General features: G+C 46.7%; 1 protein-coding gene across 5 annotated transcripts in view; it reads right to left on the bottom strand.

Annotated features, from left to right (window-relative positions):
* map4k5 (mitogen-activated protein kinase kinase kinase kinase 5) overlaps positions 1-26375 on the bottom strand; it is a 99323-nt gene that overhangs the window by 9239 nt on the left and 63709 nt on the right. For 2 of the 5 annotated variants that reach the window (XM_031829302.1, XM_031829306.1), the window contains 11 exons: positions 24602-24643; positions 21738-21822; positions 21482-21561; positions 16294-16354; positions 11249-11257; positions 11016-11018; positions 9574-9688; positions 8527-8585; positions 7843-7946; positions 6373-6550; positions 1623-1691 (listed from right to left, as the gene is read on the bottom strand). In XM_031829302.1, the coding sequence (XP_031685162.1) occupies positions 1623-1691; positions 6373-6550; positions 7843-7946; positions 8527-8585; positions 9574-9688; positions 11016-11018; positions 11249-11257; positions 16294-16354; positions 21482-21561; positions 21738-21822; positions 24602-24643 (805 nt within the window). The remainder of the gene's footprint in view (positions 1-1622; positions 1692-6372; positions 6551-7842; positions 7947-8526; positions 8586-9573; positions 9689-11015; positions 11019-11248; positions 11258-16293; positions 16355-21481; positions 21562-21737; positions 21823-24601; positions 24644-26375) is intronic. The other 3 variants (XM_031829305.1, XM_031829307.1, XM_031829304.1) reach the window with 2 other exon arrangements.

The raw sequence follows: 26375 nt of genomic DNA, 5'->3' as shown, positions 1-26375 counted from the left end.
TGGAGGAGAGGGTGTCGCTGTCGGAGATTAAAGCTCTGGTAGAGGAGACAAACTGGAGGAGAGGGTGTCGCTGTCTGAGATTAAAGCTCTGGTAGAGGAGACTAAAACTAGAGGAGAGGGTGTCGCTGTCTGAGATTAAAGCTCTGGTAGAGGAGACAAACTAGAGGAGAGGGTGTCGCTGTCTGAGATTAAAGCTCTGGTAGAGGAGACAAACTAGAGGAGAGGGTGTCGCTGTCTGAGATTAAAGCTCTGGTAGAGGAGACTAAATCTAGAGGAGAGGGTGTCGCTGTCTGAGATTAAAGCTCTGGTAGAGGAGACTAAAACTAGAGGAGAGGGTGTCGCTGTCTGAGATTAAAGCTCTGGTAGAGGAGACTAAAACTAGAGGAGAGGGTGTCGCTGTCTGAGATTAAAGCTCTGATAGAGGAAAATGTTGTTGACCGTCTTGATTGTTTTAGAGGAGAAAAGAAAAAATGTTTAATGGAATGGTCAAATCTGGTCTTAATTTTGACAAATCGATGCACAAGTGATATATTTTGGTCTTTTAGTAGTAAATCTCTTTTAGCCCCTAGCAGTTAAGCTCTACCATTGAAATCGTGATGGAGAGGCACTATGCCATCTCAAATGTGCTGGGTGGTACCACCTCTAGGGAGGGGTTCAGTATGTAATCGACTGCCTTCTAGATGTGCTGGGTGGTACCACCTCTAGGGAGGGGTTCAGTATGTAATCGACTCCCTTCTAGATGTGCTGGGTGGTACCACCTCTAGGGAGGGGTTCAGTATGTAATCGACTCCCTTCTAGATGTGCTGGGTGGTACCACCTCTAGGGAGGGGTTCAGTATGTAATCGACTCCCTTCTAGATGTGCTGGGTGGTACCACCTCTAGGGAGGGGTTCAGTATGTAATCGACTCCCTTCTAGATGTGCTGGGTGGTACCACCTCTAGGGAGGGGTTCAGTATGTAATCGACTCCCTTCTAGATGTGCTGGGTGGTACCACCTCAAGGGAGGGGTTCAGTATGTAATCGACTCCCTTCTAGATGTGCTGGGTGGTACCACCTCAAGGGAGGGGTTCAGTATGTAATAGACTCCCTTCTAGATGTGCTGGGTGATACCACCAGAAGGGAGGGGATCAGTATGTAATCGACTCCCTTCTAGATGTGCTGGGTGGTACCACCAGAAGGGAGGGGTTCAGTATGTAATCGACTCCCTTCTAGATGTGCTGGGTGGTACCACCTCAAGGGAGGGGTTCAGTATGTAATCGACTCCCTTCTAGATGTGCTGGGTGATACCACCAGAAGGGAGGGGTTCAGTATGTAATCGACTCCCTTCTAGATGTCCTGGGAAGAAAAAAAAGAAAAGAGGTTTCTAACCTCAAGGGTCTTTTCCTGGTTAAATAAATGAAATAATGACTGAAGGGCAAACAATTAACAGCATGTCTACTTTCTCAGTGCAGGACTAGTTAGACTGAAAGGGAGTCCCAAATGGCTCACTTTTCCCTATGTAGTGCACTTTCCTATGGGCCCTGGTCAAAAGTAACGCAGTACATAGGGAATAGGGTGCCATTTGGGATGCAAACAAAGGGCAGGAAGTCTGACCCTCTGTGGGGGTCAGAGGTCATTACTTACTGTCCAGGCACACGAGCACGGTGTCCCTCTCCAGCTGGGTCACATGGATGGCATCCACTGCTTGGCCAGCTAAGGGGAAGACACACAGAAAATAATGGTTAGCATAAAGACATCCCCTACTGGAATCCAGAAATACATCAACATAGGAGGAAGTGTTTCAATGTGAACATACAGTATGAATCCAGGGTTGTGTTCACGGTTTTAAAAACGACAGAAAATTAAGCATTTTCAGGTAGTCGAGATCGTCCCTCCAAGTTTCAGTTCTCTTCCGTTTGGTGTCTATTGACAGTACAACAATTGACTAATCTCAGTGAACCAGGAGGAGCCAGAGTTGAGGACGATCGTCTCTGTGTAGATCTAGCTAGCTTCTTAGCATTCCACTCAGGAGGAGCCAGAGTTGAGGACGATAGTCTCTGTGTAGATCTAGCTAGCTTCGTAGCATACTGCTCAGGAGGAGCCAGAGTTGAGGACAATAGTCTCTGTGTAGATCTAGCTAGCTTCGTAGCATACCGCTCAGGAGGAGCCAGAGTTGAGGACAATAGTCTCTGTGTAGATCTAGCTAGCTTCGTAGCATACCGCTCAGGATGAGCCAGAGTTGAGGACGATCGTCTCTGTGTAGATCCAGCTAGCTTCGTAGAGTACCACTCAGGAGGTGGTAGTGTGTGTTTGGTGCCTATTGATCCCATCTCAGTGAACCAGGAGGAGAAGAACTTGAGGTTGATGGAACACTACATGACCAAAAGTATGTAGACACCAGCTCGTCGAACATCTCATTCTAAAATCATGGGCATTAATATGGAGTTGGTCCTCGTTTGCTGCTTTAACAGCCTGCAATCTCCTGGGAAGGTTTTCCACTAGATGTTGGAACATTACTGCGGGGACTTACTTCCATTCAGCCACAAGAGTATTAGTGATTCGAGCACAGAATCTTCTAGAATGACATTGTACGCTGTAGCGTTAAGATTCCCCTTCACTGGAACTAAGGGGCCCGGACTATGAAAAACAGCTCCAGACCATTATTCCTCCTCCACCAAACTTTACAGTTGGCACTATGCATTGGGGCAGGTAGCGTTCTCTGGCATCCCCCAAACCCAGATTAGTTCGTTGGACTGCCAGATGGTGAAGTGTGATTCATCACTCCAGAGAAGGTGTTTCCACTGCTCCAGAGTCCAAAGGCGGCGAGCTTTACACCACTTCAGCCGACGCTTGGCATTGAGCATGGTGATCTTAGGCTTGTGTGCGCGGCTGCTCGGCCATGGAAACCCAATTCATGAAGCTCCTGACGAACAGTTCTTGTGCTGAAGTTGCTTCCAGAGGCAGTTAGGAACTCGATAGTGAGAGTTGCAACTGAGGAGGTGATGATCTTTACACGTTGCACGCTTGAGTAGCCGCCTACCACCAATCAGGCTTGAGTAGCCGCCTACCACCAATCAGGCTTGAGTAGCCGCCTACCACCAATCAGGCTTGAGTAGCCGCCTACCACCAATCAGGCTTGAGTAGCCGCCTACCACCAATCAGGCTTGAGTAGCCGCCTACCACCAATCAGGCTTGAGTAGCCGCCTACCACCAATCAGGCTTGAGTAGCCGCCTACCACCAATCAGGCTTGAGTAGCCGCCTACCACCAATCAGGCTTGAGTAGCCGCCTACCACCAATCAGGCTTGAGTAGCCGCCTACCACCAATCAGGCTTGAGTAGCCGCCTACCACCAATCAGGCTTGAGTAGCCGCCTACCACCAATCAGGCTTGAGGAGTACACTACCACCAATCAGGCTTGAGGAGTACACTACCAATCAGGCTTGAGGGGTACACCACCAATCAGGCTTGAGTAGCCTACCACCAATCAGGCTTGAGGGGTACACCACCAATCAGGCTTGAGTAGCCCACCACCAATCAGGCTTGAGTAGCCCACCACCAATCAGGCTTGAGGGGTACACCACCAATCAGGCTTGAGGGGTACACCACCAATCAGGCTTGAGTAGCCTACCACCAATCAGGCTTGAGGGGTACACCACCAATCAGGCTTGAGGGGTACACCACCAATCAGGCTTGAGTAGCCCACCACCAATCAGGCTTGAGTAGCCCACCACCAATCAGGCTTGAGGGGTACACCACCAATCAGGCTTGAGGGGTACACCACCAATCAGGCTTGAGGGGTACACCACCAATCAGGCTTGAGGGGTACACCACCAATCAGGCTTGAGGGGTACACCACCAATCAGGCTTGAGGGGTACACCACCAATCAGGCTTGAGGGGTACACCACCAATCAGGCTTGAGGGGTACACCACCAATCAGGCTTGAGGGGTACACCACCAATCAGGCTTGAGGGGTACACCACCAATCAGGCTTGAGGGGTACACCACCAATCAGGCTTGAGGGGTACACCACCAATCAGGCTTGAGGGGTACACCACCAATCAGGCTTGAGGGGTACACCACCAATCAGGCTTGAGGGGTACACCACCAATCAGGCTTGAGGGGTACACCACCAATCAGGCTTGAGGGGTACACTACCAATCAGGCTTGAGGGGTACACTACCAATCAGGCTTGAGGGGTACACTACCAATCAGGCTTGAGTAGCCTACCACCAATCAGGCTTGAGTAGCCTACCACCAATCAGGCTTGAGTAGCCTACCACCAATCAGGCTTGAGTAGCCTACCACCAATCAGGCTTGAGTAGCCTACCACCAATCAGGCTTGAGTAGCCTACCACCAATCAGGCTTGAGTAGCCTACCACCAATCAGGCTTGAGTAGCCTACCACCAATCAGGCTTGAGTAGCCTACCACCAATCAGGCTTGAGTAGCCTACCACCAATCAGGCTTGAGTAGCCTACCACCAATCAGGCTTGAGTAGCCTACCACCAATCAGGCTTGAGTAGCCGCCTACCACCAATCAGGCTTGAGTAGGCCTACCACCAATCAGGCTTGAGTAGCCGCCTACCACCAATCAGGCTTGAGTAGCCGCCTACCACCAATCAGGCTTGAGTAGCCGCCTACCACCAATCAGGCTTGAGTAGCCGCCTACCACCAATCAGGCTTGAGTAGCCGCCTACCACCAATCAGGCTTGAGTAGCCGCCTACCACCAATCAGGCTTGAGTAGCCGCCTACCACCAATCAGGCTTGAGTAGCCGCCTACCACCAATCAGGCTTGAGTAGCCGCCTACCACCAATCAGGCTTGAGTAGCCGCCTACCACCAATCAGGCTTGAGTAGCCGCCTACCACCAATCAGGCTTGAGTAGCCGCCTACCACCAATCAGGCTTGAGTAGCCGCCTACCACCAATCAGGCTTGAGTAGCCGCCTACCACCAATCAGGCTTGAGTAGCCGCCTACCACCAATCAGGCTTGAGTAGCCGCCTACCACCAATCAGGCTTGAGTAGCCGCCTACCACCAATCAGGCTTGAGTAGCCGCCTACCACCAATCAGGCTTGAGTAGCCGCCTACCACCAATCAGGCTTGAGTAGCCGCCTACCACCAATCAGGCTTGAGTAGCCGCCTACCACCAATCAGGCTTGAGTAGCCGCCTACCACCAATCAGGCTTGAGTAGCCGCCTACCACCAATCAGGCTTGAGTAGCCGCCTACCACCAATCAGGCTTGAGTAGCCGCCTACCACCAATCAGGCTTGAGTAGCCGCCTACCACCAATCAGGCTTGAGTAGCCGCCTACCACCAATCAGGCTTGAGTAGCCGCCTACCACCAATCAGGCTTGAGTAGCCGCCTACCACCAATCAGGCTTGAGTAGCCGCCTACCACCAATCAGGCTTGAGTAGCCGCCTACCACCAATCAGGCTTGAGTAGCCGCCTACCACCAATCAGGCTTGAGTAGCCTACCACCAATCAGGCTTGAGTAGCCTACCACCAATCAGGCTTGAGTAGCCTACCACCAATCAGGCTTGAGGGGTACACCACCAATCAGGCTTGAGTAGCCTACCACCAATCAGGCTTGAGTAGCCTACCACCAATCAGGCTTGAGGGGTATGTTTGTGTATAAAAACAAATATTATAAAACCCGTTTAAATCACGTTAAACACTTAGTAACGGCCGGATGCATTTGAAAGTTGTTCACACAGCACATTAAAACTTTGATATTATTTTATCAATAGGAGTGGAGAAAAAAAACTGTACTGTGTGAAAAGAGGACATTAACGATAAGTAATGAAATAACGACGCCACCTCTAAAAGCACATTTCACACCACAGCCAGCTGAATTTACATGAGAGAAAACTTCAAATGAAAAACGTAGCACCGACTCTACCATGGATTGGTGGTTTCAGAATTGTCTCAATGAAGAGTTCGGCGTTCGATTAGACACGTGCGATACGCACATGCAGTTACGAAGACGCTAGAGTTAGCGGCAGGCGGACAAGAAATACCCACTGTCATAGTACGGATGTGAAGCCTGAGATGCAATGTGAAGCTAACTGAAGCTGGCTAGCTTTAAAAAAAAAAAAAAAGCCTGAGTAGATCTAGCTAGCTTCGTAGCGTACCACTCAGGGGGAGCCAGAGTTGAGGACGATAGTCTTTGTGTAGATCTAGCTAGCTTCGTAGCATAAAGCTCAGGAGGAGCCAGAGTTGAGGACGATAGTCTCTGTGTAGATCTAGCTAGCTTCGTAGCATACCACTCAGGAGGAGCCAGAGTTGAGGACGATCGTCTTTGTGTAGATCTAGCTAGCTTCGTAGCATACCACTCAGGAGGAGCCAGAGTTGAGGACGATAGGCTCTGTGTAGTGTGTGTTAGTTCCTTACTTGATCCCATCTCAGTGAACCAGGAAGAGCAGGAGTTGAGGTTGATGGTCTCAAAGCGAACCACCTGGCCTGGCTCCGTGGCCTGGCTGACAGCTATACACACCATGGGGTATTCCTGCTCTGGAACCACCAACATCTCAAACACCTTCAGGGGGCTGGGTAGGGGGAAGTCAAAGTGCTGAGGGACAAAAGAGACAGAGACAGAGAGACAGAGAGAGAGACAGAGAGAAAGAAAGAGAAAGAGGAGGATGAGGGCCTCTGGAAGTAATGCTGAGGAGGTAAAGTGGGTTCTAATACCACAGTATTTCAGTCATTTTGTATATTAAATAATATGGATGCTATAGCAATTTTCTAGGCAGAGAACTCCCATTCTCCTTCTCCATTAGCCTGCTCCTGAGCATGGAAGTTAGCTGAATGGAACATAGCTTATGCGTTTGGTTTTAAAGAGTCCTTCTATAATATGAATTTTGACTGCTTGATTTGTTTTGAAACCAATGCTGTTGTTCACAGAGTACAACCTATTGTAGACCTGGGATAACTAGTTGTAACTCTGCTTGGTGGAAAGTTACTTTTTCCAGGGGGAACAAATAGTTCCTTTGGAGGTGACTACAACTATTTGAATACAGACCCTCAAACATGGCAACAAAAAAATGTTTTTTAACTATTTGAAATATACATCTGAGAAAGAGACTACTTTGATTCAAGAGTCCCTATGGCTCAAGTCCTGGTCCACCTCCCGCCCTCAAGTCCTGGTCCACCTCCCGCCCTCAAGTCCTGGTCCACCTCCCGCCCTCAAGTCCTGGTCCACCTCCCGCCCTCAAGTCCTGGTCCACCTCCCGCCCTCAAGTCCTGGTCCACCTCCCGCCCTCAAGTCCTGGTCCACCTCCCGCCCTCAAGTCCTGGTCCACCTCCCGCCCTCAAGTCCTGGTCCACCTCCCGCCCTCAAGTCCTGGTCCACCTCCCGCCCTCAAGTCCTGGTCCCCCTCCCGCCCTCAAGTCCCGGTCCCCCTCCCGCCCTCAAGTCCTGGTCCCCTGCCCTCAAGTCCTGGTCCCCCGCCCTCAAGTCCTGGTCCCCGCCCTCAAGTCTGAGTCACTGAGTTAACATTAAGTGAAAATAAAAGTCCTTTTTCCAGTCAGATGTAGAGGCAAGAGGAATTTAGTCAATACATTATTTGCTTTGCCTTTCTTTCTGTGCCACCAAATGTTTGCATGTCGGCTACTGGTAATGTTACCAGGGCCACGTTCAATTAGAAAAACACACACTCAAAAGTTGCAAAATAGAAATTCCATGAATGGAGCCAATGTTATTCCTTATTCAACATGTCAGAGGCATGTTTGTTCTACATAGCATATTTCTATCTGAACATTCCAAAACCGTGCGTCCCTGCTGAAGGGCTAGAATCTAGCTACAGGTGGGGCCATTCGACTACAGGTGGGGCCATTCGACTACAGACTAGATGAGGGACTGACCTTGATGAGCATGAACCTCTGCATAGGCTCGTACCACTGTAGCAGGACTATCCCAGACTGCAGCGCTCCACACAGGTACTTATGGCCCGTATAGGGGTTCCTCACTGTGAGAGGAGAGAGAGATGTGATAATAATTAATAATAACTAATAACTAATAGTAATGAATAATATTAATAATAATTCCAAAGGGATTCTTGACACTATTATTATAAAAGACAAAAGGACAAGATAGGACAAGGTAGGACAAGATAGGACAAGGGTTAGGAGAGATAACAGCATGGCTTCTCTCACTGTTAAGACTGGGAGTTTCTTATCTAGTCTAAACTGACCACAGGCAACAAGAACAAGTGGCTGAGGGGGTACAGCTGCTCTAGGAACTAGACAGTGGTTGAGGGGGTACAGCTGCTCTAGGAACTAGACAGTGGTTGAGGGGGTACAGCTGCTCTAGGAACTAGACAGTAGTTGAGGGGGTACAGCTGCTCTAGGAACTAGACAGTAGTTGAGGGGGAACAGCTGCTCTAGGAACTAGACAGTGGTTGAGGGGGTACAGCTGCTCTAGGAACTAGACAGTGGTTGAGGGGGTACAGCTGCTCTAGGAACTAGACAATGGTTGAGGGGGTACAGCTGCTCTAGGAACTAGACAGTGGTTGAGGGGGAACAGCTCCTCTCGTAAGGTAAACGTACCAATGCAGCACTTGTGACAGCCCTTTGTGTCCGGGATCTTGGTGGTCAAGGCAAACCTCCTGCAGAGAGAAAACAGCCAGTCAGTCAGGATCAACACACAGTCTCATGTGGTGATTGGAGAGTGGTGTGGGTGACTGTAGAAATAGAACGACTAGAGCGGGAACATCCCCCCCCAGACCACAGCAATTTGACTGTAGGCTCATGATCATATTATTATTTCTATACTTTTAGTGGTGATCTGTAAGGTGAAGAGAATAGGTCCCTCTCTCACCGGAGATCCAATAGGTCTCTCTCTCTCACCGGGGAACCAATAGAATAGGTCCCTCTCTCACCGGGGAACCAATAGAGTAGGTCCCTCTCTCTCACCGGGGATCCAATAGAATAGGTCCCTCTCACCGGGGAACCAATAGAATAGGTCCCTCTCACCGGGGATCCAATAGAATAGGTCCCTCTCACCGGGGATCCAATAGAATAGGTCCCTCTCACCGGGGATCCAATAGAATAGGTCCCTCTCACCGGGGATCCAATAGAATAGGTCCCTCTCACCGGGGAACCAATAGAATAGGTCTCCCTCTCTCTCACCGGGGATCCAATAGAATAGGTCTCTCTCTCTCACCGGGGAACCAATAGAACAGGTCCCTCTCTCTCACCGGGGATCCAATAGAACAGAATAGGTCTCTCTCTCACCGGGGAACCAATAGAATAGGTCCCTCTCTCTCACCGGGGATCCTATAGAATAGGTCCCTCTCACCAGGGATCCAATAGAATAGGTCTCTCTCTCTCTCACCGGGGATCCAATAGAATAGGTCTCTCTCTCACACCGGGGAACCAATAGAATAGGTCCCTCTCTCTCACCGGGGATCCAATAGAATAGGTCCCTCTCTCTCACCGGGGATCCAATAGAATAGGTCCCTCTCTCTCACCGGGGATCCAATAGAATAGGTCCCTCTCTCACACCGGGGAACCAATAGAACAGAATAGGTCTCTCTCTCACCGGGGTTCAATTAAAACAAGTGAGTAAGAGGATGTAGTGTGTGCGTGTCTCACCTAGGTAAGATCTTGTCTGGGAAGCGGTGTGTCTGGAACTGAGAGGCGAGGCCAGGTTTCTTCAGCTGCTCAAACAGCCCAATCAGGTTGTGAGAGTACAGCTGGAAGGTCTTTCCTGTGATCACATATGAAACAAGTTAGCATCACATTATAAGACACCAAATGGCACCATATTCCCTATATAGTGCACTACTTAGGCCCAAATGGCACCCTATTCCCTATATAGTGCACTACTTAGGCCCAAATGGCACCCTATTCCCTATATAGTGCACTACTTTGTCCCAAATGGCACCCTATTCCCTATATACTGCACTGCTTCGTCCCAAATCGCACCCTATTCTCTACAGGGCTCTGGTCAGAAGTAGTGCACTATATGAGATATAATGTGCCATTTAGGTCACAGACACGGTGTCCTTTCTGGGGTCACAGACACGGTGTTCTTTCTGGGGTCACAGACATCTCTTAGTGTTTTTACAACATCCCGTTATAGTGGAACAAACCAAAGACAACACTAAGATGGATTGAAGGATGGAAAGAGGATATATGGCAGAAACATGCTATTTACAAGTGTAGATGTATTCATCACCAACAGACAATTAGTTTTAAGGAGCCAGCGTGAAATTATATGCACTTTGATCTTAACATACAGGGCTAGACGGGAGGAGCTAGCTTGGTGTTTCGATAGGGGTAAAGGGTTACAACATTTTGTAACTTTCCCGAAATATCCAGGTTTGAGGATTCCTGGACTTCCTGTTTATCCCATTCTAATCCCAGGAATCTCCTAACTGGGATTTCTGGAAAACATGGGAATTTTGAGAAATGTAAATTTTTTGTGTGTGTAATTTCTCTTTGTAATTTTTACACCATTTTTGTGATATCCAATTGCTAGTTATGATCTTGTCTCGTCGCTGCAACTCCCCAACAGGCTCTCGAGAGCGAGAGACAGAGAGAGAGAGAGACACAGAGACAGAGAGACACACAGAGAGAGAGAGACACAGAGACACAGTGACACAGACAGAGACACAGACAGGAGAGAGAGAGGAGAGAGAGAGAGAGGCGAAGGTCGAGACAAGCGTCCTCCGAAAGATTAACCTGCCAAGGTCGCGCTGCTTCTTAACACACTATTTAACCCGGGAAGTCGTGGCAATGTGAAGGTGGAAACATCATTTGACTGACGACCGAAGTCAGCTTGCAGATGCCTGGCTTTCCACAAGGAGTCGCTAGAGCGTGATGAGCCAAGGAAAACCCAGCCGGTCAAACCCTCCCCTAACCCGGACGGTGGGATCGAATCCCAGGCTGTAGTGGCGCCTCAGCACTGCGATGCCTCAGAATGCTGCGCCACTCAGGAGGCCAGAATTTTTAGAAACGTAATGTAACTTTGCAACTCTAGTTATGGGTAAAATACAATACAGGGTTGTAACTGTGACGATGATGGTGATTACCTTCTGATGAAGCCGGTTAGTAGAATACCAAAATCAAGCCAGACCAGAGAAGAGAGCAGAGGAGAGGAGAGCAGAGGAGGGACAGAGTCCAAGAGGAAGAGAGGACAAGAAATCAGAGATTACATTTACTCTGAGCCGAGGCATAGGCCTACTTTAAAAACTTTATGGTAGGATACACAACAGTAAAATTAAGTTTACCTAGTAGTAATTTACAATAAGTAAGAAATGCTTACTTTCACTTTCTTACAACAGAGCGGCGTGTAGAGAAAATCAACAGTGGTTGAAACACAGATATAGCACACATGGTACAGAGTAGAGGTCTTCACGGGCCCATAAAATAAATTAACCTGGGGCTTTCCCCCCCAGACCCAATATGCATAATTATTATAAATGTTTTATATAGAAACCCCGTTCCCAACAGACAACGAGGGTCCGTTCCAGTATAGACCTGGTCGGATGTGAGAGATTTGTGAGGGAAGCAGCAGAAAAGTCAATTTCTTTATTTACCGGAGCTGATAAAGGAAGTAGAGGAAGTAGAAAGTGGTGAAGCTGGGGTCGTGCTGCGAGATGGGAGGAAGTAGAAAGTGGTGAAGCTGGGGTCGTGCTGCGAGATGGGAGGAAGTAGAAAGTGGTGAAGCTGGGGTCGTGCTGCGAGATGGGAGGAAGTAGAAAGTGGTGAAGCTGGGGTCGTGCTGCGAGATGGGAGGAAGTAGAAAGTGGTGAAGCTGGGGTCGTGCTACGAGATGGGAGGAAGTAGAAAGTGGTGAAGCTGGGGTCGTGCTGCGAGATGGGAGGAAGTAGAAAGTGGTGAAGCTGGGGTCGTGCTGCGAGATGGGAGGAAGTAGAAAGTGGTGAAGCTGGGGTCGTGCTACGAGATGGGAGGAAGTAGAAAGTGGTGAAGCTGGGGTCGTGCTGCGAGATGGGAGGAAGTAGAAAGTGGTGAAGCTGGGGTCGTGCTGCGAGATGGGAGGAAGTAGAAAGTGGTGAAGCTGGGGTCGTGCTGCGAGAGGGAGGAAGTAGAAAGTGGTGAAGCTGGGGTCGTGCTGCGAGAGGGAGGAAGTAGAAAGTGGTGAAGCTGGGGTCGTGCTGCGAGAGGGAGGAAGTAGAAAGTGGTGAAGCTGGGGTCGTGCTGCGAGATGGGAGGAAGTAGAAAGTGGTGAAGCTGGGGTCGTGCTGCGAGATGGGAGGAAGTAGAAATTGGTGAAGCTGGGGTCGTGCTGCGAGATGGGAGGAAGTAGAAAGTGGTGAAGCTGGGGTCGTGCTGCGAGAGGGAGGAAGTAGAAAGTGGTGAAGCTGGGGTCGTGCTGCGAGAGGGAGGAAGTAGAAAGTGGTGAAGCTGGGGTCGTGCTGCGAGAGGGAGGAAGTAGAAAGTGGTGAAGCTGGGGTCGTGCTGCGAGATGGGAGGAAGTAGAAAGTGGTGAAGCTGGGGTCGTGCTGCGAGATGGGAGGAAGTAGAAAGTGGTGAAGCTGGGGTCGTGCTGTGAGATGGAGGAAGTAGAAAGTGGTGAAGCTGGGGTCGCGCTGTGTGTTTAAGCTACTGTGAGTGTGAGCAAGTGACACGAGGAACAGGGGAGGGAGGGAGAGACAGCAACAGAGTCGACTTACGCTATAGCTTCCATAGCTAGGTTATTTATCATGCAATATGATTACGTAGTACCTGTCTTGCCTGGATCAAACTGGGAGAAGCTAGTTAAGCTAACTAGCTAGCTAGGCTAATTGAGGTTGCATGTACTTTCTGGTCCTACACAGTTACAAACAACGACTTCATTCAGAATATAAAGTTGCAGTCTACCTGTTGGCTCTTGGTCGTTCTAGCCTAACTTTTAATTCCATAATTTTCATTCCATCTGCCATTGATTAGATATCTCCTAAACGTCACACGTGCCACTCTCGTGAAACGCAAGAGTAGGGTCATAAATTACACATACCCATGAGAAACAGATCCGATCCAGACCAGTGATATTATTTACAATTCTGTATCCGGACCCGCTCGGGTACCGGATCGGGTCTCGGGTACAGGTGGATGCGTGAAGACCTCTAGTACAGATGAGCTATACAGTTGAAGTCGGAAGTTTTAATACCCCAAATACATTTATTTACACTGTTTTTCACAATTCCTGACATTTAATCCTAGTAAAGATTCCCTGTCTTAGGTCAGTTAGGATCACCAATTTATTTTAAGAATGTGAAATGTCAGAATAATAGTAGAAAGAATGATTTATTTCAGCTTTAAATTTATTTAATCGCATTCCCAGTGGGTCAGAAGTTTACATACACTGAATTAGTATTTGGTAGCATTGCCTTTAAACTGCTTAACTTGGGTTGTTCTTTGGCTTGCAAGCCTCCTCCTTTTTCCTCCAAACATAACTATGGTCATTATGGCCAAACAGTTCTATTTTTGTTTCATCAGACCAGAGGACATTTCTCCAAAAAGTACGATCTTTGTCCCCATGTGCAGTTGCAAACCGTAGTCTGGCTTTTTTATGGCGGTTTTGGAGCAGTGGCTTCTTCCTTGCTGAGCGTCCTTTCAGGTTATGTTGATATGGGACTCATTTTACTGTGGATATAGATACTTTTGTACCTGTTTCCTCCAGCATCGTCACAAGGTCCTTTGCTGTTTTTCTGGGATTGATTTTCACTTTTCGCACCACAGTACGTTCATCTCTAGGAAACAGAACGAGTCTCCTTCCTGAGCGGTATGACGGCTGCGTGGTCCCATGATGTTTATACTTGTGTACTATTGTTTGTACAGATGAACGTGGTGCCTTCAGGAGTTTGGGAATTGCTCTCAAGGATGAACCAGACTTGCGGAGGTCTACAATTTGTTCTCTGAGGTCTTGGCTGATTTCTTTTGATTTTTCCATGATGTTAAGCAAAGAGGCACTGAGTTTGAAGGTAGGCCTTGAAATACATCCACAGGTACACATCCAATTGACTCAAATTATGTCAATTAGCCTATCAGAAGCTTCTAAAGTCATGACATAATTTTCTGGAATTTTCCAAGCTGTTTAAAGGCACAGTCAATTTAGTGTATGTAAACTTCTGACCCACTGGAATTGTGATACAGTGAATTATAAGTTAAATAATCTGTCTAAACAATTGTTGGAAAAATTACTTGTGCCATGCACAAATTAGATGTCCTAACCGACTTGCCCAAACTATAGTTTGTTAACAAGAAATTTGTGGAGTGGTTGAAAAACGAGTTTTAATGACTCCAACCTAAGTGTATGTAAACTTCCAACATCAACTGTACATTGGGACATGCATAAACTAACTACAATGAGTCTTTCTCAGAGAAAATGGTACAACTCCACTTTCAGGTCTTGCACTATATATACAAAAGTATGTGGACACCCCTTTAAATGAGTGTTTTCGGCTATTTCAGGCACAATCGTTGCTGACAGGTGTATAAAATTGAGCACACAGCCATGCAATCTCCACAGACAAACATTGGCAGTAGAATGGCCTTACTGAAGAGCTCAGTGACATTCCTTTCCAACAAGTCAGTTCATCAAATGTCTGCCCTGCTAGATCTGCCTCCCCGGTCAACTGTAAGTGATGTTATTGTGAAGTGGAAACGTCTAGGAGCAACAACGGCTCAGCCGCAAAGTGGTAGGCCACACAAGCTCTCAGAACGGGACCTCCGAATGCTGAAGCGCGTAAACATACCATCTGTCCTTGGTTGCAACACTCACTACCGTGTTCCAAACAGCCTCTGGAAGCAACGTCAGCACAAGAACTGTTTGTCGGGAGCTTAATGAAATGGGTTTCCATGGCCGAGCAGCCGCACACAAGCCTAAGATAACCATGTGCAATGCCAAGCTTTGGCTGGAATTGTGCAAAGCTCGCCGCCATTTGGACTCTTAAGCAGTGGAAACGCGTTCTCTGGAGTGATGTATCACGCTTCACCATCTGGCAGTCCCAACGAATGAATCTGGGTATGGCGGATGCCAGGAGAATGGTACCTGACCCAATGCAGTGCCAACTGTCAAGTTTGGTGGGGGAGGAATTAACAGGCTGTATCTGTCCTGTTTTTCATGGTTTGGGCAAGTCCCCTTAGTTCCAGTGAAGGGAAATCTTAACGCTACAGTATACAATGACATTATAGATGAATCTGTACATCCAACTTTCTAGCTACAGTTTGGGGAAGGCCCTTTCCTGTTTCAGCATGACAATGTCCCCGTGCATAAAGTGAGGTCCATACAGAAATGGTTTGTCAAGATTGGTGTGGAGGAACTGAACTGGCCTGCACAGAACCCTGACCTCAACCCCATCGAACACCTTTGGGATGAATAGGAACCAGGCCTAATCTCCCAAACATCAGTGTCCGACCTCACTAATGCTCTTGCGGCTGAATCGAAGCAAGTCCCCGCAGCAATGTTCCAACATCTTATTGGAAAGCCTTCCCAAACAAGTGGAGGCTGTTTTAGCAGCAAAGGGGGGGGGGACCAACTCCATATTAAAACGGCCACGATTTTGGAATGAGATGTTAAGACGAGTAGGTGTCCACATACTTTTGGTCATGAGGTGTATCATCGGCCCAAACTATCTACATTTCTACAGCAACCAGGAGTCTTCACAACCACGGGTCAATATAAAACGCCATATTTATTCCACACAGCAGTAGGCCATAAAAGACAGGACAGGACAAAAATATGCAATCAAGCACTTCTTTATAAAGGGTTTTTAATCCGAAAGCTTCTAAACATCCTGCTAGTTCTGCGTCTATAGATAGCTATGAGGTGATTGTATTTACAGTAAGGTGTGTAGATGCCAGGTAATTGGCATTGCTCCTGTGGAATAGTTATGAGGTAATGGTATTTCCAGTCAGATAACAGCAAAACAAAGCTGCAGGTTATCATGGCACCATCTCCAGCAGCAGGTTGTTGTTGATACCTGTCCTACGAACTCACCTGACAGAGACAGCAGGTTGTGGTTGATACATGTATCTGTCCTACGGACTCACCTGACAGAGACATCAGGTTGTGGTTGATACATGCATCTGTCCTACGGACTCACCTGACAGAGACATCAGGTTGTTGATGATACCTGTATCCGTCCTACTGACTCACCTGACAGAGACAGCAGGTTGTTGTTGATACCTGTATCTGTCCTACTGACTCACCTGACAGAGACAGCAGGTTGTTGTTGATACCTGTCCTACTGACTCACCTGACAGAGACAGCAGGTTGTGGTTGATACATGTATCTGTCCTACGGACTCACCTGACAGAGACATCAGGTTGTTGATGATACCTGTATCCGTCCTACTGACTCACCTGACAGAGACATCAGGTTGTTGTTGATGATGTAGAGCCAGGTACACTTCCTGGGGAACAGCTAGAAGGGGAACATAACACAATAAAGGACATTCAATACTCACTGTTGAAATAGAACAATTCGGCAGTAGACAGCACACTATTTCACGGATTCAGATCTACAGTAACTAAGAGGTAAAAATGAGTGTAGCCATGTTTATAGCTATATTTATTAAGGATGGGCATCTTTCTGATTCGTATCTAGCTCGATACATGGGCTCCGATACAGGAATGACACGTTTTAGTTTGAACCGTCATTTCCAAAACAGCTATGACCACAGCCAATGAATATAGCAAAACTTTGTCTTTCGCCTCCCATCTCCAAATCAAATGGTTTTGACAAGTTTTCTTTACAGAGTGATCTTCTCTTCGGCCATACAGTGTGCCTCACCAAAAGTAAATCGCTGTCCTCGTTATGAAATTATCAACTTTTAGCCTGTACAGTGGGGAGAACAAGTACTTGATACACTGCCGATTTTGCAGGCTTTCCTACTTACAAAGCATGTAGAGGTCTGTAATTTTTATCAATCGGTACACTTCAACGGTGAGAGACGGAAACAAAAATCCAGAAAAATCACATTGTATTATTTTTAAGTAATTAATTTGCATTTTATTGCATGACATAAGAATTTGATACATCAGAAAAGCAGAACTTAATATTTGGTACAGAAACCTTTGTTTGCAATTACAGAGATCATACGCTTCCTGTAGTTCTTGACCAGGTTTGCACACTGCAGCAGGGATTTTGGCCCACTCCTCAATACAGACCTTCTCCAGATCCTTCAGGTTTCGGGGCTGTCGCTGGGCAATACGGACTTTCAGCTCCCTCCAAAGATTTTCTATTGGGTGCAGGTCTGGAGAATGGCTAGACCACTCCAGGACCTTGAGATGCTTCTTACGGAGCCACTTAGTTGCCCTGGCTGTGTGTTTTGGGTCATTGTTATGCTGGAAGACCCAGCCACGACCCATCTTCAATGCTCTTACTGAGGGAAGGAGGTTGTTGCATGGCCCCATCCATCCTCCCCTCAATACGGTGCAGTCGTCCTGTCCCCTTTGCAGAAAAGCATCCCCAAAGAATGATGTTTCCACCTCCATGCTTAACGGTTGGGATGGTGTTCTTGGGGTTGTACTCATCCTGCGAGTGGAGTTTAGACCAAAAAGCCCTATTTTTGTCTCATCAGACCACATAACCTTCTCCCATTCCTCCTCTGGATCATCCAGATGGTCATTGGCAAACTTCAGACGGGCCTGGACATGCGCTGGCTTGAGCAGGGGGGACCTTGTGTGCGCTGCAGGATTTTAATCCATGACGACGTAGTGTGTTACTAATGGTTTTCTTTGAGACTGTGGTCCCAGCTTTCTTCAGGTCATTGACCAGGTCCTGCCATGTAGTTATGGGCTGATCCCTCACCTTCCTCATGATCATTAATGCCCCACGAGGTGAGATCTTGCATGGAGCCCCAGACCGAGGGTGATTGACCGTCATCTTGAACTTCTTCCATTTTCTAATAATTGAGCCAACAGTTGTCGCCTTCTCACCAAGCTGCTTGCCTATTGTCCTGTAGCCCATCCCAGCCTTGTGCAGGTCTACAATTTTATCCCTGATGTCCTAACACAGCTCTCTGGTCTTGGCCATTGTGGAGAGGTTGGAGTCTGTTTGATTGAGTGTGAGGACAGGTGTCTTTTATACAGGTAACGAGTTCAAACAGGTGCAGTTAATACAGGTAATGAGTGTAGAACAGGAGGGCTTCTTAACCTCTTAAGCCTACGGGGGCGCCATTTCATTTTTGGATAAAAAGACGTTCCCGTTTTAAGCGCAATATATCGTCACGACAAGATGCTCGACTATGCATGGAATTGGTAGCTTTGGAAAGAAGACACTCTGACGTTTCCAGAACTGCAAAGATTTTCACTGTGAGTGCCCCAGAACTCATGCTACAGGCGAAACCAAGATGTTTCTGCAACCAGGAAATGAACAGGATTTCTGAGGCACCGATTTGCATAATCTCCTTATATGGCTGTGAATGGGACAGGAATGAGCCTGCCCTTTCTATCGTTTCCCCAAGGGGTCTGGAGCATTGTGACGTATTTGCAGGCATATCATTGGAAGATTGACCATAAGAGACTACATTTTCCAAGTGTCCCGCACGGTGTCCTGCGTGGAAATTGATGCGCAAAACTCAGGTGCTGGTATTTTTCCATGGAATTCAGAGAAAAACCATGCTTCCACGAACGGCATATCAATGAAGAGATATGTGAAAAAACACCTTGGGGATTGATTCAAACAACGTTTGCCATGTTTCGGTCGATATTATGGAGTTAATTCGGAAAAAAGTTCGACGTTTTGGTGACTGAATTTTCGGTTCGTTTCGGTAGCCAAATGTGTAGTAACAAAACGGAGCGATTTGTCCTACACAAAGAATCTTTCAGGAAAAACTGGACATCTGCTATGTAACTGAGAGTCTCTTCATTGAAACATCTGAAGTTCTTCAAAGGTAAATTATTTTATTTGATTACTTTGCTGGTTTTTGTGAAAATGTTATGTGCTAAATGCTACGCTAATGCTACGCTAAATGCTACGGCAGCCATTATCACTCTTACACAAATGATTGATTTGCAATGGTTCAAAAGCATATTTTGAAAATCTGAGATGACAGTTGTTAAGAAAAGGCTAAGCTTGAGAGCAGGCATATTTATTTCATTTCATTTGCGATTTTGAGAAATCGTTAACGTTGCGTTATGGTAATGAGCCTGAGGGTGTAGTTACGCTCCCGGATACGGGATCAGTAGTTCAGAGAAGCTAAAGAAAAACTAACAGGTCTGTGAGAGCCGGAATTCTTGCTGGTTGGTAGGTGATCAAATACTTATGTCATGCAATCAAATGCAAATTAATTACTTAAAAATCATTCAATGCGATTTTCAGGATTTTTGTTTTAGATTCTGTCTCTCACAGTTGAAGTGTACCTATGATAAAAATTACAGACCTCTACATGCTTTGTAAGTAGGAAAACCTGCAAAATCGGCAGTGTATCAAATACTTGTTCTCCCCACTGTATATCTAAAAATGACCATAATTATTTACAGAGTATAGCAAACATTAGGAACACCTGCTCTTTCCATGACGTAGACTGACCAGGTGAATCCAGGTGAAAGCTATGATCCCTTATTTATGTCACTAGTTAAATCCACTTCTATCAGTGTAGATGAAGGGGAGAAGACATGTAGATGAAGGGGAGGAGACATGTAGATGAAGGGGAGGAGACATGTAGATGAAGGGGAGGAGACAGGTTAATTAAAGAATCATTTTTTAAAACAATTGTGAATGTGTGCCATTCAGAGGGTGAATGGGCAAGACAAAATATTGAACTGCCTTTGAACGGGTTACGGTAGTAGGTGCCAGGCACACCGGTCAAGAACTGCAACACAGTGGTGGAAAAAGTACAACAGTTTAAAAAAAGATCCCTTAAAGACCCCTTAAGGATCCCTTAAAGACCCCTTAAGGATCCCTTAAAGACCCCTTAAAGACCCCTTAAAGACCCCTTAAGGATCCCTTAAGGATCCCTTAAAGACCCCTTAAAGACCCCTTAAGGATCCCTTAAAGACCCCTTAAAGACCCCTTAAGGATCCCTTAATAGAAATGACTCAAATGAAAGTCACCCAGTAAAATACTACTTGAGTAAAAGTCTAAAAGTATTTGGTTTTAAATATAAGTATCAAAAGTAAATTAAATTGATAAAAATGTACTTAAGTATCAAAAGTAAAAATATAAACCATTTCAAATTCCTTATATTAAGCAAACCAGACGGTACAACTTTTTGTATATTTAAAAAATAATTATTGACAGATAGCCAGGGGCACACCAACATAGTTTACAAATGAAGCATTTGTGTTTAGTGAGTCCTTCAGATAAGAGGCAGTAGGAATGTTTTCTTGACCATTTTCGTTTCAAATGTAACGAGTACTTTTGGGTGTCAGGGAAAATGTATGGAGTAAAAAGTACATTATTTTCTTTAGGAATGTAGTGAAGTAAAAGTTAGCAAAGATATTTTGCTTAATTCTAAAGAACATCATTATAGAATTTAGTCTGAGGTATTTTAATTTAAATGTTTTATTTGCTATTTTGATTTGTAGTGAGGTACAGATACACACCACCCCCCCCCCCCCCCCAAAAAAAAAACAACTGCAGAAGTTGTAATTTAAAGTATTTTTTTTACTGAAGTACTTTCCACCACTGCTGCAACACTATAACCAAATTACACACACTACCGTAAAATACACACTACCGTAAAATACACACTACCGTAAAATACACACTACCGTAACATACCGTAAAACACACACTACCGTAACATACCGTAAAATACACACTACCGTAAAATACACACTACCGTAAAATACACACTACCGTAAAATACACACTACCGTTCAAAAGTTTGGGGTCACTTAGAAATGTCCTTGTTTTTGTTTTTTTGTCTACTAAAATAACATCAAATTGATCAGCAATACAGTGCAGACATTGTTAATGTTGTAAATGATTTCTAAGTGACCCCAAACGGTAGTGTAGGTTGTCACCCCAACTAATAAAGCCTAACATCACGCAATCAATTTTACAATTTCAAGGCTAAAAGGTGGCGTGCAGATGGTCAAGACCAGGAGGAGGCAAGTCCACCTCGCGTTGGTCAGCGCCGCAAAGCTAGGTACTGCGCGCCGTTTGACTAGGCTACTGACATCGCCCGGGGTTTTGTCCTGCACGCAAAATGATTTGTAGATCAACGACTGTCAACACCGTTACATGCAGTTAGCACACTGAAGGAGAGGACTCATCAGTTATTTCTGAAGGTATGTCATATACGAGCTAAACTTTCTTTAGTGAACCGGCGATTCCTAACGGTTTCAAAACATTTTCTGACCGACGCACGCTACATTTGGATCGGTTTTGGGAATACACTTGTATCTTAAACATTAGGAATCGGGGACCGATGCGTATCGGGTGAATCGTTCCTTCCCTAATATTTCTTAGTGCTGTGCCTACCACCGTATTAAAGACTACAGATGATAATATGTGTTATCGGTTTGTATGTTTATGTTTACAAGTTTTATTCGTGTCAAAGCGAAGTTATCCTCGACATGTTAACCTATGTGTTCCTACCTGTTCCATGGTGGCTTCATGCAGCTCATTCAGGTTGAGGGTATAGATCCCATCCTCTGTCCCAAATATAAGGTATTGGTCTGGAAAACAGTAGAAACATATTGAATTGTCTGTGACACATATTCACTCTCTCTAACACGTGTGTGTGTGTGTGTACAGTAGTTTGTGTGTGTGTGTGTACAGTAGTTTGTGTGTGCGTGAGTGTGTATGTGTGTGTACAGTAGTTTGTGTGTCCGTGTGTGTGTGTGTGTGTTACCTTTGGTATCTGGGTGTATCCACGACGTGGCACAGTTGATTTTCAGTGGACAGCCATCAAACACCTTGGAGAAACAGGCTCCCATCTAGAGTAGTGATGACACAAATATCAACAAACTGTGGATCAGAGAGAGTTCACCACCCAAAGTTGGTCTGGAAGATGGTAACCAGAGACAACATTCTGACCAGAGTGACCACAGACGACATTCTGACCAGAGTAACCACAGACGACATTCTGACCAGAGTGACCACAGACGACATTCTGACCAGAGTGACCACAGACGACATTCTGACCAGAGTAACCACAGACTGCATTCTGACCAGAGTAACCACAGACGACATTCTGACCAGAGTAACCACAGACTGCATTCTGACCACAGACTGCATTCTGACCAGAGTAACCACAGACGGCATTCTGACCAGAGTAACCACAGACGGCATTCTGACCAGAGTAACCACAGACGGCATTCTGGCCAGAGTAACCACAGACTGCATTCTGACCAGAGTAACCACAGACTGCATTCTGACCAGAGTAACCACAGACTGCATTCTGACCAGAGTAACCACAGACGACATTCTGACCATAGACGACATTCTGACCAGAGTAACCAGACGACATTCTGACCATAGACGACATTCTGACCATAGACGACATTCTGACCATAGACGACCAGCAAGCAGAGACGACCAGCCGCACAGCAAGCAGAGACGACCAGCCGCACAGCAAGCAGAGACGACCAGCCGCACAGCAAGCAGAGACGACCAGCCGCACAGCAAGCAGAGACGACCAGCCGCACAGCAAGCAGAGACGACCAGCCGCACAGCAAGCAGAGACGACCAGCCGCACAGCAAGCAGAGACGACCAGCCGCACAGCAAGCAGAGACGACCACCGCACAGCAAGCAGAGACGACCAGCCGCACAGCAAGCAGAGACGACCAGCCGCACAGCAAGCAGAGACGACCAGCTGCACAGTTGGAGTCGGTTCAGTCGAGCCACAGACTACATAAATCATCATATCAATACATCAGACATAGTTTAACCCATCCACCAGGAAGGAATGTGTTCTGCTGGGGGTACACTGGAGCTAAATAAAAAAAGATCATCAAGGACAACAACCACCCGAGCCACAGCCTGTTCCCCCCGCTATCATCCAGAAGGAGAGGTCAGTACCCGAGCCACTGCCTGTTCCCCTCGCTATCATCCAGAAGGAGAGGTCAGTACCCGAGCCACTGCCTGTTCCCCCCGCTATCATCCAGAAGGAGAGGTCAGTACCCGAGCCACTGCCTGTTCCCCCCGCTATCATCCAGAAGGAGAGGTCAGTACCCGAGCCACTGCCTGTTCCCTCCGCTATCATCCAGAAGGAGAGGTCAGTACCCGAGCCACTGCCTGTTCCCCCCGCTATCATCCAGAAGGAGAGGTCAGTACCCGAGCCACTGCCTGTTCCCCCCGCTATCATCCAGAAGGAGAGGTCAGTACCCGAGCCACTGCCTGTTCACCCCGCTATCATCCAGAAGGAGAGGTCAGTACCCGAGCCACTGCCTGTTCCCCTCGCTATCATCCAGAAGGAGAGGTCAGTACCCGAGCCACTGCCTGTTCCCTCCGCTACCATCCAGAAGGAGAGGTCAGTACCCGAGCCACTGCCTGTTCCCCCCGCTATCATCCAGAAGGAGAGGTCAGTACCCGAGCCACTGCCTGTTCACCCCGCTACCATCCAGAAGGAGAGGTCAGTACCCGAGCCACTGCCTGTTCCCCTCGCTATCATCCAGAAGGAGAGGTCAGTACAGGTGCATCAAAGCTGGGACCGAGAGACCGAAAAACAGCTTCTATCTCAATGGCCATCAGACTGTTAAACAATCACCACTAACAAATGGATCACTGGCCACTTCATTAACCCCACTTCTATAATGATGTTTACATATCTTGCGTTACTCATCCCAGATGTATCAGTCATTGCTCATCCATATATTTACATATACTTATTCCATCCCTTTACCTAGATTTGTGTGTATTAGGTAGTAGTTGTGGAATTGTTAGATATTACTGCACTGATGGAACTAGAAGCACAAGCATTTCGCTACACTCGCAATAACATCTGTTAACCACGTGTATGTGACCAATCACATCTGCTCACCACGTGACCAATCACATCTGCTCACCACGTGACCAATCACATCTGCTCACCACGTGACCAATCACATCTGCTCACCACGTGACCAATCACATCTGCTCACCACGTGACCAATCACATCTGCTCACCACGTGACCAATCACATCTGCTCACCACGTGACCAATCACATCTGCTCACCACGTGACCAATCACATCTGCTCACCACGTGACCAATCACATCTGCTCACCACGTGACCAATCACATCTGCTCACCACGTGACCAATCACATCTGCTCACCACGTGACCAATCACATCTGCTCACCACGTGACCAATCACATCTGCTCACCACGTGACCAATCACATCTGTTCACCACGTGACCAATAACATCTGCTCACCACGTGACCAATAACATCTGCTCACCACGTGACCAATAACATCTGCTAACCACGTGACCAATAACATCTGCTAACCACGTGACCAATAACATCTGCTAACCACGTGACCAATAACATCTGCTAACCACGTGACCAATAACATCTGCTAACCACGTGACCAATAACATCTGCTAACCACGTGAATGTGACAAAATACAATTTGATCTAGGGACGACACCAAGTCTGTGCTCCAAAATGGCACCCTATTCCCTATGTAGTGTTGTACTTCATAGGGTCCTGGTCAAAAGTAGTGCACTTGATAAAGGGAATAGGGGTGTCATTTGGGACACAGAGAGACTCGTCCACGTGGGTCACTCACCAGGACTTTAGGAGTGGGTGGCAGGCCGTTGATCGCTGGCTTCTGAGGAGAAACAAATGAACCACACATCAGACTGGAGGACATACGAAGAAAACAACAACTGTTGTTTTGATCCGAGCTGGTTTGCCGTTTTAAAATGGTAATCTGTTGACTTCAAGCAACCTTTTCTTGTTTTTAAGCGAGTTGTGATTAAAAACCATTGTGATTTAACTATGTTCAATACAACGGTTAGCTAGCGTGGAGGAAGTATTGAGTGTTGTGTCGGTAGGCTTAGCTAGCTACCGTTAGCCTACATTGCATATGGAGTGAGACTGGTTCATGACATTTAATGTTTTGTTGTTGTCACTCCAGTTGGCTCCCCTACGTAAGGGGCTCGTGCTCTTCGATTAAAGTTGTTGGTCACTTACGAGCATTGCGATACTACAAGTAGAATATGTAGGTTCGGCTCTACCGGGTCGGCACGCAGTAGGGTACCACTTTTATTCTAGCAAGAGGGAAGCACCTGTCAGCAGTCGGATATTCAGTGTGTTTAATGCTTTATAAACCCAACTACTGTCTCTAACCTCAGCACTGTGGGGGGACAGTCGGGCTCGGTCCCAAATGGAAACCTAGTCCCTATATATCTGTCCCAAATGGAAACCTATTCCCTATACATATCCGTCCCAAATGGAAACCTATTCCCTATACATATCCGTCCCAAATGGAAACCTATTACCTATACATATCCGTCCCAAATGGAAACCTATTACCTATACATATCCGTCCCAAATGGAAACCTATCCCCTATACATCTGTCCCAAATGGAAACATATTCCCTATATATCTGTTCCAAATGGAAACCTATTCCTTCCCTACCTGTCCCAAATGGAAACATATTCCCTATACATTAGTCCCAAATGGAAACCTATTCCCTACATACAGTGGGGCAAAAAAGTATTTAGTCAGCCACCAATTGTGCAAATTCTCCCACTTAAAAAGATGAGAGGCCTGTAATTTTCATCAGGTACACTTCAACTATGACAGACAAAATGAGAAAAAAAATCCTGAAAATCACATTGTTGGATTTTTTATGAATTTATTTGCAAATTATGGTGGAAAATAAGTATTTGGTCAATAAAAAAAAGTTTGTCAATACTTTGTTATATACCCTTTGTTGGCAATGACAGAGGTCAAACATTTTCTGTAAGTTTTCACAAGGTTTTCACACACTGTTGCTGGTATTTTTGCCCATTCCTCCATGCAGATCTCCTCTAGAGCAGTGATGTTTTGGGGCTGTTGCTGGGCAACACGGACTTTCAACTCCCTCCAAAGATTTTCTATGGGGTTGAGATCTGGAGACTGGCTAGGCCACTCCAGGACCTTGAAATGCTTCTTACGAAGCCACTCCTTCGTTGCCCGGGCGGTGTGTTTGGGATCATTGTCATGCTGAAAGATCCAGCCATGTTTCATCTTCAATGCCCTTGCTGATGGAAGGAGGTTTTCACTCAAAATCCCACGATACATGGCCCCATTCATTCTTTCCTTTACACGGATCAGTCGTCCTGGTCCCTTTGCAGAAAAACAGCCCCAAAGCATGATGTTTCCACCCCCATGCTTCACAGTAGGTATGGTGTTCTTTGGATGCAACTCACTTGTCCTCCAAACACAAGGAGTTGAATTTTTACCAAAAAGTTATATTTTGGTTTCATCTGACCATATGACGTTCTCCTTATCTTCTTCTGGATCATTCAAATGCTCTCTAGCAAACTCCAGACGGGCCTGGACATGTACTGGC

The sequence above is a fragment of the Oncorhynchus kisutch genome, linkage group LG7 (assembly GCF_002021735.2).
Source record: "Oncorhynchus kisutch isolate 150728-3 linkage group LG7, Okis_V2, whole genome shotgun sequence".
In the NCBI taxonomy this organism is placed as follows: Eukaryota; Metazoa; Chordata; class Actinopteri; order Salmoniformes; family Salmonidae; genus Oncorhynchus; species Oncorhynchus kisutch.
Note: the sequence above shows the minus strand (reverse complement) of the source record. Positions and strands in the feature narration are given on the sequence as shown.